The sequence below is a fragment of the Panulirus ornatus genome, chromosome 6 (genome assembly GCF_036320965.1).
Source record: "Panulirus ornatus isolate Po-2019 chromosome 6, ASM3632096v1, whole genome shotgun sequence".
Taxonomy (NCBI): domain Eukaryota; kingdom Metazoa; phylum Arthropoda; class Malacostraca; order Decapoda; family Palinuridae; genus Panulirus; species Panulirus ornatus.
The window spans coordinates 5,907,770-5,926,549 of record NC_092229.1 but is presented as its reverse complement, the minus strand read 5'-3'; the positions used below and the strand labels follow the sequence as shown (position 1 = coordinate 5,926,549).

Genomic DNA, 18,780 nt, shown 5'->3' with positions numbered 1-18,780 from the left:
CACGAAGCACGTGACCTGATATTAGTTCAGTGAAAATGCGAGATGTGTGTCCCACTTTCCAGAGATGTTTCAGTGTCCTGCTGTGTTGTAGTCTCCTGTTGTGTTGCAGTCTCCTGGTGTGTTGTAGTGACCTGTTGTGTTGTAGTGTCCTGGTGTGTTGTAGTGTCCTGGAGTGATGTGATATCCCGGTATGCTGTAGCGCCTTGGAGTATTATAGCGTCCTGTTTTGATGTAGCGTTGTAGAGTGCTGTAGAGTGTAGAGCTCCGGTGATATGTGTTCTACAACACTCATATCAGTAGGGTTTTTATTTTAGGTCTTCGTTAAGCCCTACAAGTCTGTGTGTGGGTCCCTGGCGTCTGCTTGTAGCCTACAGCTGTCAGCTGTGAGCGCAGAGCCTCTCTAGATGTAGAACGCTTGTAGATCTTCGTGATGGTGTGGTATTCTCTGTGCGCGTCTAGCGCCTCCTGTCGCGTGTGTATGTAAAAGATTTAGGTAACATGCCAGGTAGGGAGTCTCGGTGAGGCTGGGAGAATTAGCTGTGGACGGTTCACTGGTTCTTTTCGATGGTCGAACACAAGAGGCATCAGAAGACAGCATACCCAATACTGGAGTATACAGTCGAGTACAGGAGTAGTGACAGACGCCTCGAGCCTCCTGCCTGAACGAAGCAGTACCGAACCCCTGTATGTCTGCTCGGCGAGATAAAGGCTTCGGTACTGCTTCGATCAAGCGTGTTCGAAAACTATATTTTTTTTTTCCTTGACTGCAGTACGTAGTGAATTTATGATTGCATTTTAAACGTATACTGAAAGGAGCCTGACGATGGTTGCTGTTGCTTTCAAGCGGGATACTTTCCTTGATCAACCCGTTTTCTTTTTCACTGTCCTGTGTCAATCTTTGCAGAACAGTAACGTATGATATATATTTTTTTTAATCTACTTTCCTCCATTAGATATCTCCCACATATACCGTTAAGTCTCCTGGTAGTTCGCCTCCTTCTTGCCTCGTTTCCTAGAAATGAACCATACAGTAACTCCTCCGTCACAACACTGAAGACCAATGAGAATGATTGGCTCTTGAGTCGAAACGTATCAGCTTCCGCGATGGAAGTATGAAGACAATGCGAGATAGATGCAGTCTGGCGGAAGGTGGCAAGGAAAAGCTGGGTCAGCCTAGCGCCAGAGAGAGATGAAATGCCGTGAGGAATATGTCGGCTCCCGCTTGCATATGGAAATTACATAGTCGATACTGGTCCGCTGGTGTGTTCACAGGAAGACACACACACACACACACACACACACACACACACACACACACACACGGGAAGGTGGAGCGAGAGCTGTACGTGTGAGGGTATAGATTCTGGAAGAGAGAGAGAGAGAGAGAGAGAGAGAGAGAGAGAGAGAGAGAGAGAGAGAGAGAGAGAGAGAGAGATGGGAGATAAACAAGAACAAAAAAGCAGGTGCCCTGGGAGATTGGCGTTCCTTGGCTAGTGAGTTGGACGCAAATGAACGAACACACGATAATACAGACGGACACACACACACACACACACACACACACACACACACACACACACACACACACACACACACACAATGATTGAACGAGACAGGTTTTTCTTTCGGAACTCCGCCTACATACGTGTAGCTCAAATAAAAAAGGTCAAAAAAAAAAATAAAAAAACGTTTCATGGACTTTCAGTTGCTGGGAATGATTGCTCTTTTTTTTCTTTTGACGATAGACGAACTCAGTGAGCGTCGTCAGAGATGGACGAGAGACGGATGGATATATCTCGTCTCACTGTACGTCCTTTCTGCGTACGAAAACTGATAAGGAAAATTGATAATGTTATCAGCTGGACTGCTCTACTTCCATCCATGTAGATAGAGAATTTGGGATGACATAACTGTCCCTTAGCAGATGACTTTGACCACAGCCAGGTCTCCTGTTAATGGGTCGTTCCACGTATTATCCACAAGGTGACACTCTGAGTGGACGACCTCATCCTAAGGGCACTGCTACATACAGTCCTCCTGTAGATAACCTCGTCTCGATGGTCTTGGTGCTGTCCTCCAGCAGTTAACAATCCTCATAGACCGACCGAGTCAAAAAATTTTAATGGCATTTTCACATACTCCCTTTTGGCCATGGTCTCCCATTGGATAGCCTAGCAGGTCCTCTGTTATCTGGCTTTACTGTATACCCACGAGAGATAACGATAAGAAAACACCACACACACACACACACACACACACAGACGCGCGCGCGCTAGTTTTTCGTATTACCACCGTAGTATGTTTACCTGTGATGGTTTCCGGAAACGCAGAGCGTTGAGGGGTAGAGGGAGGGATGATAGTTCGCAGCAGAAGGACATCGTCAAAGAGGCTGGATATCGAAGCATCGCTTGTGTGTTGGGGGAGGAGAAGGAGGGGGGGGGGTGGGCATCGAGCGTCGATCGCTTGCCGCTTCGTTGAGGATAAGGAGGAGGAGGAGGAGGAAGAGGTGGAGGTTGGGGGGGTAGACGATAGTGCCCCGTCGGGAGACGCATGTAAGTGGATCTCCAGTACCTTCTTTTTCCCCCCCTTCCCCTCCTCCCATTTTCTATCCCGGCCTTGTCTTGGGGGGGGGATGGGGGGTCCTCAGCTTGTGAGCGCTCTCTAGGTCCACTTCCCTTCTGATCATTAATGCTGATGATTAAAGAGAGGAGAGAGAGAGAGAAAGAGAGAGAGAGAGAGTCGTCGTCGTAAAGGTGACACTTCAAAACAAAAAAGGTTAAAGAGCGAAGGACATATAGTGATGTAGACGCTAATACCAGACCACTTGGCAGGAGGCGAGGAAGATGAAGGCAATAACAGACGAATAACAAGGACAGGGCGAGAAGGCCGAAGAAAATGGAATGGGGGGATCTGGGGGGAAGGGGGAAAAAAGAAAATGGAATGAGAACCTGGGGGGAAGGGGGGAAAAAAGAAAATGGAATGAGAACCTGGGGGAAGGGGGAAAAAAAGAAAATGGAATGAGAACTTGGGGGAAGGGGGAAAAAAGAGAATGGAATGAGGACCTGGGGGAAGGGGAAAAAAAAAAGAAAATGGAATGAGAACTTGGGGGAAGGGGAAAAAAGAAAATGGAATGAGAACCTGGGGGGAAGGGGGAAAAAAAGAAAATGGAATGAGAACCTGGGGGAAGGGGAAAAAAAGAAAATGGAATGAGAACCTAGGGGAAGGGGGGGAAAAAAAGAAAATGGAATGAGAACCTGGAGGAAGGGGGGGGGGGAAAGAAAATGGAATGAGAACCTGGAGGGAAGGGAAAAAAAAGAAAATGGAATGAGAACCTGGAGGGAAGGGAAAAAAAAGAAAATGGAATGAGAACCTGGGAGGAAGGGGGGGGGGGGGGGGAAACCCACTCGTAATGCGAATGAAGACCAATATTGCAGAGGAAAAAAAAATTACACAACGGAGGAGAAAAAAAAAGAACTGTGAGTAGAAATGAGATATATGAGGCAGAGAGATGAGAGTTGCGGGGTATATGAGGGAAATGGACGAAAACATATAGGCATTGAGAGGGATATACAGACGCACACACTCACACACAGACACACACATACACACACACACACACACACACACACACAGACACACACACAGACACACACATACACACACACACACACACACACACACACACACACACACACAGACACACACACAGACACACACACAGACACACAGACACACACACACACACACACACACACACAGACACACACATACACACACACACACACACACACACACACAGACACACACATACACACACACACACACACACACACACACACACACACACACACACAAACACACACACACAGACACAGAGTGGCAGCTGAAATATCGGCGACACAGATGAAATTGTCAATTCAAACGGATAGAGAGCAATAAGGTGACAGAGGATGATTGGATGAAATAGAAAAAAAAAAAAAAAGGAAAAGAGGAGAGGAATTGAGGAAGACGATGGAGAAGAGAACTAGCCGGGCGGCAAAGAGGGGGGAGAGAGAGAGAGAGAGAGAGAGAGAGAGAGAGAGAGAGAGAGAGAGAGAGAGAGAGAGAGAGAGACTGTGTACGCACGAGTACCTACGATGGGATTTTGCCTTTGGGTAAAGCAGACGTATGTGTGTGTGTGTGTGAGAGAGAGAGAGAGAGAGAGAGAGAGAGAGAGAGAGAGAGAATGAAAGAAAGGAGGGAGAGACAGAGACAGACAGACAGACAGAGAGCGCAGAGGCAGCGAGTGACGGGGGAGGGGTGGGTGGGTAGGGCTCTCCTAAGGCCAACAAATTGAACACTGTTTGGGAAATGAAATTGTGTTGTTTTTCGGGACCGTTATTGGAAGAGTATGGAAAGGGCCCTGAGGACAGATGGTGTTCACAGGCTCTCCTGCTGCAGCTGTTTGTCGTCCTCTTGCTCTTCCGTCTGCAACAGCTGGTTCATGGCGGGGGTGATGGTACTCTTGGGGGGGGGAGGCAATGTGTACTCCATCTGTGACAGTTGGTTCGTGGTGGTGCTATGGTGGGGGCAATGTTTACTCCATCTGTGACAACTGGTTCGTGGTGGTGCTGTGGTAAGGTGGGGGGGGCAGTGTTCATTCCATCTGTGACAGCTGGTTCATGGTGTGCGTGGTGTTGTGGTGTGGGGGCAATGTTTACTCCATCTGTGACAGCTGGTTCATGGTGTGTGTGGTGTTGTGGTGGTGGGACCAATGTTTACTCCATCTGTGACAGCTGGTTCATGGTGTGCGTGGTGGGGCTGTGGTAAGGTGGGGGGGCAGTGTTCATTCCATCTGTGACAGGTGGTTCATGATGTGAGTATTGGTGCTGTTGTGAGCAGTGTTTATGTTAGTGTTGTTTAATGCTGTTCTTGCTGCTGCTGTTGTATTTGTATTTGTACCCACGTTTGTTTGAAGCTCTTCTGTCCTCAGGTGAGGGAGGTCTGCGGTGTGTGCTGGTCGGTGTTGTAACTCTTCGTTTATATGTTGGAGGTACGGTTGTTGATTGTATACGCCCGACTGAGTGAGGGTTGTATGTGTGTTGATGTTCGAACTGTTGGTGATATGGTTGTTAATGCTGTGAGCAATAGTGTGGGGTATTGTGTGTGTTTGTGTGTGTTTGTGTTATAGGTCATAGTGGCGATGTTGTTAATGTTATGAGCGATAGTGTTGGAGAAGGGAAAGGAAGGTGGAACGGTGGCTGTTGGGTTGTAGGTGTGGAGGCTCTCGGTGTTGTGGTTGTCGGTCTTGTGTCTAGAGTTGTTTTTGTTGCTGTTGCAGCTGTATGGCTGGCTACCGTACGATGGTCATGACTGTGACTGGTTCTTGTGTGACTGGGATCAGAGCGAGTGAATGGCCCAACTGTGACCAACTGCAGTGTTTGATTGGCCCAACTGTGACAAACTGCAGTGTTTGATTGGCCCAACTGTGACAAACTGCAGTGTGATTGGCCCAAGTGTGACCAGCTGCAGTGTGATTGGCCCACACTGTGACCACCTGCAGCATGACTAGACCCCCACTAAAACAGCCCCACCGCAACTGAACCAATCTGTGCAACTCCTTAAACTGTAACTGGCCACCCTGCGACCGACCACCTGCTGCCAATGTCCTCCACTTCAGCTTACCCACCTGCAACTAGCCCTACCACCACCTCCTCCCCTTTTACCACTGACCCGCTACTGCAGTTGCCTCCCACTGCAGCTGACCCTAGTGCAACTTTTGCCCCCCCTCTCCCCCCATGTTACTGGTCCTGCTGTGAGCTGGGGATTGACGTGGAGAGCGGGGTTATCCATCTCTCAAAGTGCCTGACAGATACTGCGAAAATTACTGCCGAAGCGACAAGCGTTGTTTGTGTCGTCGTCCTCTCCCCCTCTCACCAACCAGGACGCGGAACACCACCGCTTTGCTCTGATACATTTGTTCTGTTTTATATTTCATCATTGTTATCATCCCTGCTTTTGTTTCGTTTGCTCGTGTGTATTTTCCTTTTCAGATGTTCTCGTGGAAGACGACAAATACATTTTTTTTTTCGTTGGGGGGAGGAGGAAGATGAACATCGAAGGTAATGAAAGATGGTCAACAATGAAGGTTTGGTCTTCAGTTATGATGGAGTTCCCAGACCACATACAGTGAAAGGCCGACACTGCTCTGAAAGCAGTGGTTTACGATCCCTCTCCGACAGACGAACTTCAGGCCATTAGGTTCATATTTGTATCATTATCTTTTCTATTATGATGACAGAACAACGAAAGGAAATGCCCATAGAACGCAGATGTGATACAACTGATGATAAACGGTGGGGAAACAGGAGCAACGTCAAGGTCTGTTGAACAGAAACAGAGGGTAATGACTGACGTAGTGAAACAGAGACATAGGGATATTGAAACAAGGTTACGCGGGAAATTATAAAGTGAAGCTGTAGAGAAACTGATACTGGGAAATTATGAAGCAAAACTGTAGAGAGATTGATATTGGGAAATTATCAGGTAATGCTGTAAAAAGAATGATATTAGGAAATTGTCAAATGAAGCTGTAGAGAGACTGATATTAGAGGCGGGACAATCAGGTAAGTTCATGGTCCTTTAGATGAAAGGTTTGAAAAAAAGTGCAGAGTATTTAAGATCAGTGTGTCATTACAGATTAGATTTTACATTAAACCAGAGGCACGGAGGCTGACGAATCAACACTCTCAGGAAGTAGTCGACAAGTAGGTTGCATCAATGTTAGGGAAATTAGTGAAGCAGGAGGCCAGAGGACATAAATAGTTGATAGATATTGAACTGAAAAAAAAAAGAGAAACCCTCTGAAACTACATTCCCCCAGACATGTACGGGTTACGCATTTTCGCCTAGGTTTGGACACCACCCATCTAACCACCCAGCATCACATAACTCTGCATGTCCATGATGCATCTTCCACCCTAAGCATATTACCCCTCAGGTGTCCTACACTCACCCCCAGCAAACACACAACATCGCCTCACTTGTCAAACTGTGGTTTCTGCCCGGAGGACGTTCTTAGTTTTTTCCGCACATTGCCGTGTCTGTACTTATACATGCGTCTATGACTTAAACGTCATTAATAAAGACATTGGACCATTACGTTTGTCAGCTTCTGTGCATCGGTAGGAGCCTCATGACTCGCTTTTAAAGCCTTCTTTCGCTTCTTTCATCCCTCTGTCCCTCAATGGCTTCACGTAGTACATAAAACACATTGCATCGCCTCACTCCCTTCCTCCTTTGGATTCACGTATTTCCTCCTCCTCCTCCTCTTCCTTCTCCTCCTCCTCCTCCTCCTCCTCCTCCCTTGGTCCGTACAACCGACAGTATGCCACCAGAATTATACTGGCATCCATGTAATATGTACCATTGTTTCACCCTCCACCCCATAAAAAAACACAACAAATTATCATTTAGCTCAACCCATGGTCCTGTTATTTCCACGAGAGAGAGAGAGAGAGAGAGAGAGAGAGAGAGAGAGAGAGAGAGAGAGAGAGAGAGAGAGAGAGAGCCAATGTGAAGTCCTTGACGCATCGCGTTTCATTCGCCTCTGAAAGCCAAAGAGACTCTTTGGCACGAGGCTTACGTGGGGCGGCGTGTCCCTCGATGTGTCAAATTGTTATCTTCGCGTGAATGTTCTATACTCCTGCTGGAGGAAGGCGTGTGAAATCGTCAGATGGGAAGGTTCTCTGAATTGAGGCCTCATGACGTATTACACTACGTCCCTTATTAGCACAGTTTTACCTGGTTCTTGTTAAGGAAAGATCCCTACTCTTTTTTTTTTTTCTAACTAGTGGGAAATGTCTACAATCTCAGTAGTTGTAGCTGAACTACACTGGAAGAAAAATATCCACACACACCCGCGGCACGAATCCCTCGTCGTCCCCACGCGCCGTTCCATCCTGTGTAGTTCTTGCAGCGACGGATTCTGGTGTGTTGGGTAGCACGCGATGAGGGCGCCCAAAGCAAGAGTTTAAGCCGCTTACGCAAAGACTTTGAGAGCGTGGAAGAGTGAGTACGTCCCAGGGTAGGGCCCCAAAGCACACACACGACACACACGACACACACGACATAGCCAAGCGTTACTTGAATCACGCTCAAGCCTCCGTTCCCACAAAGGAAACGAATGCTCAAGGGGATCAAAGAGTAATAAGAGGATATACCTCACAAGAGGATTTGGAGCCGGGTCACATGTTAAAATACTATGGGCGACGCAAAGATAATCCAGTGCCATTTAAGCACCATCCATGGGCTCACAGATTTTATACACTCTCTCCAGCCTGGAAAGCTGGAAAAGAGAGGAAAAAAAAAAACAATGATATACCGGAATCTCTACACCCCAAGAATCGGGAAAGCATTCGGGATTAAAAAATGTTGAAAGCTTTGTTTTGTCATTTATTTTTCACGTCGGTATTTTCAGATGAATAAATGCATGAAAGTAGAGAAAACTGTAGAATAGAAATACTGGAAGCGAAGCTTCATGGACTTTCCAGACTTGACTCTAGAGTCTTCATTAACTGTGTAATTCCAAGAATACAGTTGTGAGTAGTGTCAAGAGCCAGAGAACATACTTATTGAAAGGCTTTAAACCCAGTAGTGGGTTGTGGAACCCAGTGGTGGGTTGTGGAACCTGGTAGTGGGTTGTGGAACCCAGTAGTGGGATGTGAAACCCGGTAGTGGGTTGTGGAACCCAGTAGCGGGTTGTGGAACCCGATAGTGGGTTGTGGAACCCGGCAGTGGCTTCTGGAACCCGGTAGTGTGTTCTGGAACCCGGTAGTGGGTGGGTGGAACCCGGTAGTGGGTTCTGGAACCCGGTAGCGAGTCCTGGAACCCAGTTGAGGGTTGTGGTTTAACGCATGGAGAGTACTAATGCTTAAGGCACTGATTTGAAAATAATACATGAATGATAATGATAACATGATGATTATCATCATTCTTGTCATTGTAATTATCTTTATAATTCATTATTATTATTATAATTATTATTATTATTACTATAATTATTATTATGTTATGTGTATTATATCATTATTAAGATTATTATTATTGTTATCATTATCATCATTATTATCATCATTATTATTATTATTATTATTATTATTATTATTATTATTATTATTACAGTGATAATGATTATAAAGACTATATATATAGTGTGATGAATAACATACGATGGGGGAAACGGAGTGAAGGCTGAACGGTGTCGAACCTTCTGGTGTTTTTGTCCCTTACGTTCATTGCATGGGGTCGACCACTGACCAAGATCGACGCTGAAAATCGTAACGGAATCTGAGTTCCGTTAGTTATGATTACAAAACGATCGTGTATACCAGAAATGTAATTCGTCACAGTACCATACAACATTATCAATACCTTTGATTCAGACTCGCATCTATAAATATAATTTTCCTGCTCTTAGTTCAATTGTAATCACGCTTATGACAAATATATCTCGATGCCTCACGTGTAATGGTGTTATGTTCGTATCATATATGTACCTTATCTGGGAATATGTTATCCATAATGGTATTTTTGCTAGGCTATTTATGATACGCAGACCATAAGTCATTTGTAAATTTAGAAGTAGTGCAGGTTATAGCATACGAATTGTGTTTGATTTTGAGTAATGTAGCATATCTTTATTAACACGATGCGTCCATTTCGTTTTTGTTTATGGAACAGCCGTTGGTTTGTTCTCGCTCATAGCTATTGCTAGTGCTCACTTTGCTGATAAAGTCATGATTTGTTTATTTTTCTTATGTATTACAGAGTGTTGATCCTGAATCCGGCATCCAACGAGAGGCATCGAAGTATCTTCAACGGAGCATCGAAGTATCTTCGACGGAGCATCGAAGTCGCTCAACTGGGGACCTTCTGTGCAGGTGAGACTCTTTTTTTTCTTCGGTGCAGCCTCAGCTGCTACTGTTGATGATTCGTGTAGCCACTCCATTTTCCATCTGATAGGAAGGAACTGGTAAATTTAAGCATAGCGGTAGAGATTCGGTGATAGCATCTTCAAGAGGAGATGCAAGGCTTTGTGTTAGTGTGAACGAAACTACTTGGTTACCTGTTGTGGCAAATTGAATATCATCATTGCTCCTTGGGTTGCAATGTTTCACTATCTTTGTAAGCTGCAAAGCATCGCTAGGTCGTGAAGCATCCATAACACTGTACATTGCAGTCAAAGAATGGCTACTTCGTAATCGCGAGGCGTTAATTCTCTGTGATTCGCGAAACACCTTCTTCCTATGTTGGTATACACACACGTACACACTCAAGTCTAAGCCAGGTACCCATTCATCAACCAGCCCCAAGGGCCGAGGATGAACACTTGGGTTGTGTTTGGGACGAGTGCCACGTCCAGGACTCGGACCCATGCGGCTCCGACCTTAGATCAAGTCAGTACCGCTGACTACCACACCACGGAGGCATTTGTGTGTGTGTGTGTGTTTGTAAAATTGATTATAGCTACAATAATAGCGATGAATGATTTGCTTCATGATATGAAGCCAAAAGCGGATAAAAAAAGAGAAAATACGCACAGTATAAACAGTTGGGGTTACAAAAAGGGGGAGGGAGTTAAATAGCCAGTCTTTACACAAACACTGGGGTGGCAGTCTACTGATTATTCATGATGTTCTCAGTGGCTGGGATGGGGCTATTCTTGTAGCGGTCTGAACGAGCTTGGACGTTTGTGTGTGTGTGTGTGTGTGAGACGAAAGTGTCTAGTTTTATATCGGGAAGTGGGTTGACAAAAGTTTCCCTTTTGCCTTGAAGGTGGACTTTCAAAGAACGAAAAGATCACAGCACCTGGTGATGTGGAACGCATCCATCCTACCAGACCTATATCACAACCAATATACGCCCCCCTCGCACCCTGCTGAACCCGACGTATATGATTTTGCCATCCAGGAACCCTTCATGCAATTAGAACTGCAACCGGCAGCAGTCGACCCACTTGGGCCAATCAGTGTAGCGAAGTATGGAACATGGAACATTAGACGCGAACGCAGATCAAAGTAAGGTCATCATTGTCCGTGACGAGAGGAACTTTTAGTGCGGAATCCAGCTAGGTGGAAGAGGGAAAGTGATGAGAGTCAAATGTTCAACATCCATCATTTCCATCAAAAGATACGAGACCGGAAGCTTGAAAAGTCTGTATGCGGAGGCAGGTGTATGTGTGTGTGTGTGTGTGTGTGTGCAAAAGCGAACTGTGTCACAGGGAAAGTGAAATGCCATTGCTCAAGTGCGGATGAAGTCTTACGGGAGGAAGGCATAAAGCTCAGTCTTCCGTGTAGGGGTGAGGGGCCGCCTGACGGGGCCTGATGGAATAGATACCATGCAACAGGCGGTAGGGGGATGGGTTTTACGGGGACAGAGAGTATGGGGACTTGGGAGACGTCATGAGGATTGAGGTATGAGGTGAGGAAGGCAGTGAAGCAAGATGCTCGATGGGAATATGAAAGAAGAACGGAGATTGTTGTGAGGAGGAGGAGGATGAAGAAGAGCACCTGTAAATATACGAAGAGGACGAAGACTTAGGCAAGACGAATAAAAGGAAATTGAAGAGATCAGATTTTTGTGTACAGGTCTTCCTTCCTTCATGACCCAGTGATGGTGCTTTAAAGAACGCAGGTTCTGCTCTTGGACCACCGCAGACCACCATCAGTCCTAGGATGACCCACAGCAACACAGCTCCTCAGAGATCAGGCTCCTCATTTATCTTGTAACCTGGTATAGACTTTTGCGTCGAGACGAAGAACCTCTTTACCAAAATCTTCACCTTCTGTGGCCAAGGCAGTCACCAAAGGGAATTATCTCGGTAGTTATGACCACATCTTCATCTCGAATACACAGTACACACAGTTCTTACGGTAGGAATCATATGACGAAATGGAAAGCAAATGGTACTTCGTATATTTGCATTGGAATCTTTGATTCTTGACGACCAAGACTACCAGCGTTCAAGAGAATGGGCGGCAAAATATGGAAATGATTCTCATGAATCCTAGACAGACATCCACCGAACAGAACAGATGGCGAATGAAAACCAGCATAGAAATGAGACCTTGTTTGAAGCCAAGCTTCCACAGTAAGACACAGAAGAGTACCATGTTAGCTGTTCATCCGGCATTAAATTTCATTCTTTGGTGAATAAATCTCGCACCGGATAGTATTAGAATGAGGATTATCTCATGCTCCCACCATGTGAAAGTTGGAAAGCCTTTACCGTAGGTGGCCCTTAACAGCAACGCTGCACTCTGTAACGAACGAGAACTTAATAAGAACACGAACTGTTGGATATCTAAAACGTTCCCCTAGATCACTCGTCTCCGATGAGTATGGAGTTAAGCTGAGCTCAGGAATAATGGATAGGGGTCACGGCCTTCAATAATCTACACTTGGATTCAGTCTTGACGGCGATGACGCCAAGGCTTTGGTGTGGAGGGGGAGGAACGTGAGGGCAAGTGAGGAGAGGGTGGATACAAGAACTCGACGAGAGATGAATATGCAAAGGCGACAGATACGAGGTGAGTAACCTGGGTAGGAGTCATGCACACGAGCTTAATGTTCGTGAGAGAGGCTCCTGCATTTATGACAAGGTGGGGGGGTTGGCTTTCGCTTGGGTCGTCGAGGCTGGATAACGTGAGTGAGGGAAGAGGAGCAGAGTGAGGACAAGGACCCACAAGGAGGAGGAGGAGGAGGAGTGGAAGTGAGGCAAAGGATTTAGCCATGTTGGTGATCGGGCATTAGCGAAATAGGAATAGATTTAGCAGTAGTGAGAAATGACTTGATTCATTTTCACCGGAATGGAGTGTTTGTGTAGGAGCGATACGTCAGAACTTAGATCGAAGATGTTTTAGAGGATAATGAAACGTGAGGTATACATCTAGGAGTATGTGGACCAGATGGAAACCTGGACCTGCGCGTAGGTCATTACGTTCCCACAAGAGTCTGCGCAGGACTCATATTTGCGGCCCGGCTTCATCAAATCGTTCACACAGCAGGCTATAGAATCATGTAGCGTGCCACGAAGTAATGGGATTATGTGTCATGATACGGAAAATTATGATACGTAAAATCTTAGCTTTCCATATCATTGGCTTTCCAGCGCAGTTGATATAAAGAATAGAGGGTATCCTTAGCTGAAGTTATACTGCGTTTTCTAAGAAATAGATAGATTGATAGATAGATAGATATATAGATAGATAAATGTTGCACTATCCACCATAAACTACATACAAGACTATATGGATTAGGTTCCCCTCATTAATTGTTCTTCCTTTCGCTTAGATGAGTGAGTAAAGGCCAACCTCGTCATTTGACCTCATTATCACTTCCTCATTTTGACCTCATTAGCGCTTTCTCATTTGATCTCATTAACGCCGGATTGCTGTAATGAGATCCAATTCTTTCTAGGAGCCACACCTTCCTCTGAGGGTTTCCAGGAGCCTAAGCAATGCATTCTAATACCACAAAACTGTCAGTGGTCGTGGTACCTTACCCTGCTCTCGCGCAGGTGACAAAGAGTTCCTCCTCCTCTTCTTGATCAGTGGTGGTTCAGGGTTTCTAGGAGGATTTCAGATGACTGTATACTGTACTATTTTTGTTTGAATTAGCTCTGTATTCCATCCAATAGGTACGTAGATAATAAAGTATTCTCTCTCTCTCTCTCTCTCTCTCTCTCTCTCTCTCTCTCTCTCTCTCTCTCTCTCTCTCTCTCTCTCTCTCTCTCTCCTTCATATATATATATATATAAACACATATAACTTCCATGGTCTACATACAGAATGACCTTCTCTATTCATATCCCCCTCTCCCCCCTGTCCTCCGAGACATGACAAACCCCACAACTCGTACACAGGCCCCCGAGACCATCTGCATATCCAGGTTGTGTCCTGAAGTCCCATTACTCAGCTGCCTGGAGGAGGAGGTGGGCTGGCTGGCACGCCTGTCTCCTCAGTTAATATAGAGTGAGTTAATCAGAGATGAATGACGCGGCTACAGCGGCAGGCCTCCGCGTTCCTCCCCACACACACACACACACACACACACACACACACACACACACACACACCGCTGTGTTTGCGGTGTAAGCCCCGCGGGTGTAGAGAGATATACCAGGTGTGTGTGTGTGTGTGTGTGTGGAGGGAGGGAGGGTCGGTGGTGCTGCTGTCGCTTGGGTGTTACTGGGTGTAAAGGGCGTCTCTCCTTCAGGGTATCTTGTGAGTGGAAGCTTCCAGTCATAGTCAGAGGTCCTCTTTAAGGCCACGAGAAGAGAAGTTAAGAAGATGGATAGACGAGTTTTTATCTGGAAATGGTTGTATTTGTTTGGGGGAAAATTGTCATTTTTAACAGGATGAGAAAGAGGAGGAAGATAAAGGGTGTGAAGGTAGTAATGGAAAGAGGGCTTCGATCTGCAAGGGAAAGAGGGATTGACCTGTAAGGGAAATAGGGTCTCGACCCGGAAGGGATGGAAGGCTTGACCTCGAGGGAAAGAGGGTTCTGACTTACAGAGGAAAGAGGGCCACGACTTCCAAGGAAAAGGGGGCAAAACAGCAAGCATCGAGGGAGGTAAAAAAGTGAAGGGATGGATGCGGGATATGAGTTACCCAGATTGTCAAGGTCCATAAAAACATCACCGGGGATGGCATGGATGAAGAAGGTGTTATCCCTCAACAATAGACTCATATAACGCATATGATGTAGCTGTCATCACCCTAGTCTTAGAGGGAAGGTGCTTGTTCGTCGTACTGTTACTGCGCTTTTCCTCTGACATAGCTAATAGCACGGCATCATCTGCATACAAGAACTGTGGCAACTTGCATTCTGTTCTTCTATGGTTGTGCATCACCCCTCAGCCATCCCACCTCGCTCACGCCTCACTTCTTGATAGCGCCCTATCCATGAAAACACTAGACTACCCCTCACTCATACCATCACACACACACACACGAACACTAAATTTCATCACCAATGCTCTTAACAACATTCAGCAGTCCTCGACGCACGCCTTGTGAAAATGAATGAAGACTTCGCAGAAGTGCCATCCAATTCATTTTCATGCATCCCTTCTTCTCTAAGTCCATAAATGCTGCTAACGCTTCCATTTTTCTCTCCCATTCATACGAGTCAAGAATTCTCAACTACACACCGTCTTTCATGCATTAACCCACCACTTTGCACGCCAACAAGAGTCTTTCTGATATCCATCACACGAGCATTATTACCTGCCCTACATCTTGCTAACTACTGTGTGGCAACCATATTTCTCTATATTACACTCGCTTTTATGCTCCTCGTCCCTATTATTCAGCGCAAGAGGATTACCGCCTTCGTCCCGACATCAGTCACCCGACCCAACTTTTCCATGTTTCCAGGCACACTTTCCAGACCAACCCCACTCCTTCACCAGTTTCGCCTCCGCTCTCCACCATCTCGCTTCATCTGTGTCCTCAACTTTTTTTCATTGACCCAGAGAGCTTTATCACTTCTTACTTCCTGCTCTTTAATCTCTCTCTCTCTCTCTCTCTCTCTCTCTCTCTCTCTCTCTCTCTCTCTCTCTCTCTCTCTCTCTCTCGTGCCTACAGCTGTTTCCATATGGTCGGAGCTGAGCAACCTATTTCTCGGTAGAGCAGGGATGGTATGGTTGAATCTAATGGTTCTCCCAATCCATTTTCTTCTAACTTCTGTTAAAAAAAAAAAGATCCTCTTAAACTTATCATTTCCTCTGAAGATTCCAATCTCTTGGAGGGGTCTCTCTCTCTCTCCGTTCAATCAATACAGTTGAATTAACATAACCTCTTACTTCTCCTTCGAAAATCCATTTCGGTATAATGGCTAAATCTGCATAGAAGAAGAAAAAAAAGATGGCATTTTGATTTTCAGGTTTCGAAAACGGTTCTCTCTCTCTGTTAACTAAGGGAGTATAATTCCTCAGTGTATGTAAGTAACAGTGAAAGATTAATATTATTCATTTTCATTCGGTACATAAAACTCTTTATTCTCTTTCCCTCCGGGGGGATGACATATGCAAAACATTCTATTCTCACTCTCCCTGAATGTCTGGAGAGATTCGCCACTTCACGGAGGGAGGAATTGGCATTATCGCTCAAGGTCGTTGTATTACTCTCATTCCATCTCAACTTTTCTGCTTGGCGTCTGTGGCGAAAAGCCATCCCATGACATCAAGTGGATCACTCTCGCCTGCCCTTTCCAGATGAGATCAATAGAGAGGAAAGAATGTGAGGCGAAGTCAAGAGATCTAGATAAAAGAGTGAGAAATGTAAGGTTTGCGTCTGGACTTAGAGAAGTGGTAGACGAGCATAATACATTGTCAGTAACCAGCATTGACGTTCCTATTGGTCATAAATATTTACTGCTTATTTGTCCACAGTTTTTTCTGACGCATTTGGTATAGCTTTACGCTTGCGTCCGTTGTACCTAGTGTCCTTGACGTCTGTCCGTTGTACTTGGTGTCCTTGACGTCTGTCCGTTGTATCTGGTGTCCTTGACGTCCGTCCGTTGTACTTGGTGTCCTTGACGTCCGTCCGTTGTACCTGGTGTCCTTGACGTCCGTCCATTGTAGGCGTGTTCGTCGAAACAAGTTTATTCAGTGTAATTGACTCCCCTTTTGGCGTGTGTGTTGTGTGTGTTTGCCCTAAGTGCATCGCGTAAGTGGTTCTGTCGGTGTGTTTGTGTATCTGTGTTTCCTGTCTATCCCGAGTGTTTGCATGTCCTTAGCCTCTTGTGTACGTGGGTACTTGTGTGTCCGCTGTATCAGAATGGCCGTGATATTACGTCCTTAGAATGCCTATGTTTTGTTGAAGCATAGGTATGCAAATACGTACGTGTACGTGTTTGGTGACTGCATCTACGGCATCTTTATATCCCAATAGACGTCAGTGGTGTCCTTGTATTCATAGTATCCTGTCTTACAGGTACGTCCTTGATGGTTGTGTGTGTCCGTTGTGAGTGTGTGGTGCCTATGCGTCCGTGAAGCTTGTGTCTTGGTAATGCGTTTCCGTCAACGGTGACTAACTGCTCGTCTGTATAGGTGATGCATCCTTCACACATATGTGTTCTGTATGTACTAGGTTCATCAGTACCATGTATCTCCCCTCAGCCCAGCCGAGTGAAGTAACACCCTCTTCTTTTCAAGCCTTCCCCCTACTTATTTTTCTCTTTTTTTTCCACTGAAGGATGATCACTTTGGAAATGTTTATATCTATTTTTGTATCTCACTATTAGTAGCAAAAGTTCATTATAATTGCCATTTATTATTTTTTAATTATGAGTGGTATTAGCATCATTATTGTGATTATTCTTATTGATGAAGAGGTATGCTGAAAGCTATTATTATTATCATTACAATCATAATTATCATTATTATTATTCATTATTATTATTACTATTATTATTATTTATTATTATTATTACTATTATTATTATTATTATTATTATTATTATTATTATTGCTAGTGACATCATCATCTTGTTTAGCACACCATCGTCCCAATTGCCATATGGACGAGAGGTAGTGCTTGTCTGTCGTATGTTGCTGGATGGTTCTAGCAGGAAAGTCCTGTAGAGTTGTGTGTATGACCATTAACAGAACGAAAGAGACGAAAGACTGTGAATAGAATATAATATTGATCTTACGTCATTGATGTACCAGTTGAAATCATTGAAGGTCCAGTAGGGACAATATGATTTGGACGTGTGTGTGGAGGTGAGAAAATGACGGATTGGAACTCCTTCCAATCGGTGCCAATAGGATTCGCCTCTATCACAGTACGAAGGAAGAGACGGTAAACGTAAGGTCAAAGAAGGTGGATCAAGGTGGGATCAAGCAACGAGCTGTTGACAAAAGCCTCACATTTCTTTTTTTTTTATCGAATTGGATTTTACCAGAGGATCAAGAAGCATTAGACAAGTCCCCCGCTAGTATTTGTGTGTAGGGAATTCAATTCTGTAAAAGGATTAACGAAAGGATAGGAGAGTGAGAGAAAAAAAAAAAGAATGAGGAGAGAATTGCATCCTGTGACGGAAAGAAAACTAGAGTTTTGCAGCCGCGTCATAGCAAGGCCAGAGATGTAAGGATTCCAAGGGAGATTGTCGAGTGTAAACACTCCAGTAATGCCGAGGTCGCCAGAGGGTGCAATAAGAGGGTTGATGAAGAAATGATGTGGCTGGACATTGCCCGGATTAGTTTCTTTTTTTTTCTTGTCGTGGGGGTGAGGAGATCAGCGTGTCGTGTTGGAGTTCTTCAGTCGCTAAGCAGTGCAAGGGTTGAGTGCCTGTTTCGGTGTGGCGTGTCTGGAATACGAGAATGTGAGGTGAATTCAGGAGGTGTATAGGACGCTGTAAAGGAAGGTGGTAGGAAAGGCCTGCTCTTAGCATTGGTGCCGTCAAGATAGCAGTTTCTATGTCTTTAGAAATAACAGGATGTGTGATTGAAGGAGCTAGTAGCATTTACGTACCATAGGAAGGTTAAGACACAGAGAGATGAAAAGTCAATAAAGAGACGTGGGATGACTCAAGGCCTAAAGATATAATAGTTACAGGGATGCCAAATGTCGTCGACGAACGTTTTCGAAGTATCTGGGTAAAACTTAGTATAAGATGAAGCTCAAGAGAGCAGATCTAAAGTTTGGAAATAAAGTTATCTGCAGGAGAACACGCCGGAAAGAAGAACACTCCCTCCAAGTTGTGTCTCTTTACAACACTGGGTTTGATGCA

At 45.2% G+C, this 18,780-nt stretch overlaps 1 protein-coding gene across 7 annotated transcripts in view; it reads left to right on the top strand.

The window, feature by feature from the left end:
• LOC139749027 (uncharacterized) overlaps positions 1–18,780 on the top strand; it is a 326,169-nt gene that overhangs the window by 152,241 nt on the left and 155,148 nt on the right. For all 7 annotated transcript variants that reach the window (XM_071662413.1, XM_071662418.1, XM_071662416.1 and 4 more), the window contains one exon: positions 9,808–9,920. In XM_071662413.1, the coding sequence (XP_071518514.1) occupies positions 9,808–9,920 (113 nt within the window). The remainder of the gene's footprint in view (positions 1–9,807; positions 9,921–18,780) is intronic.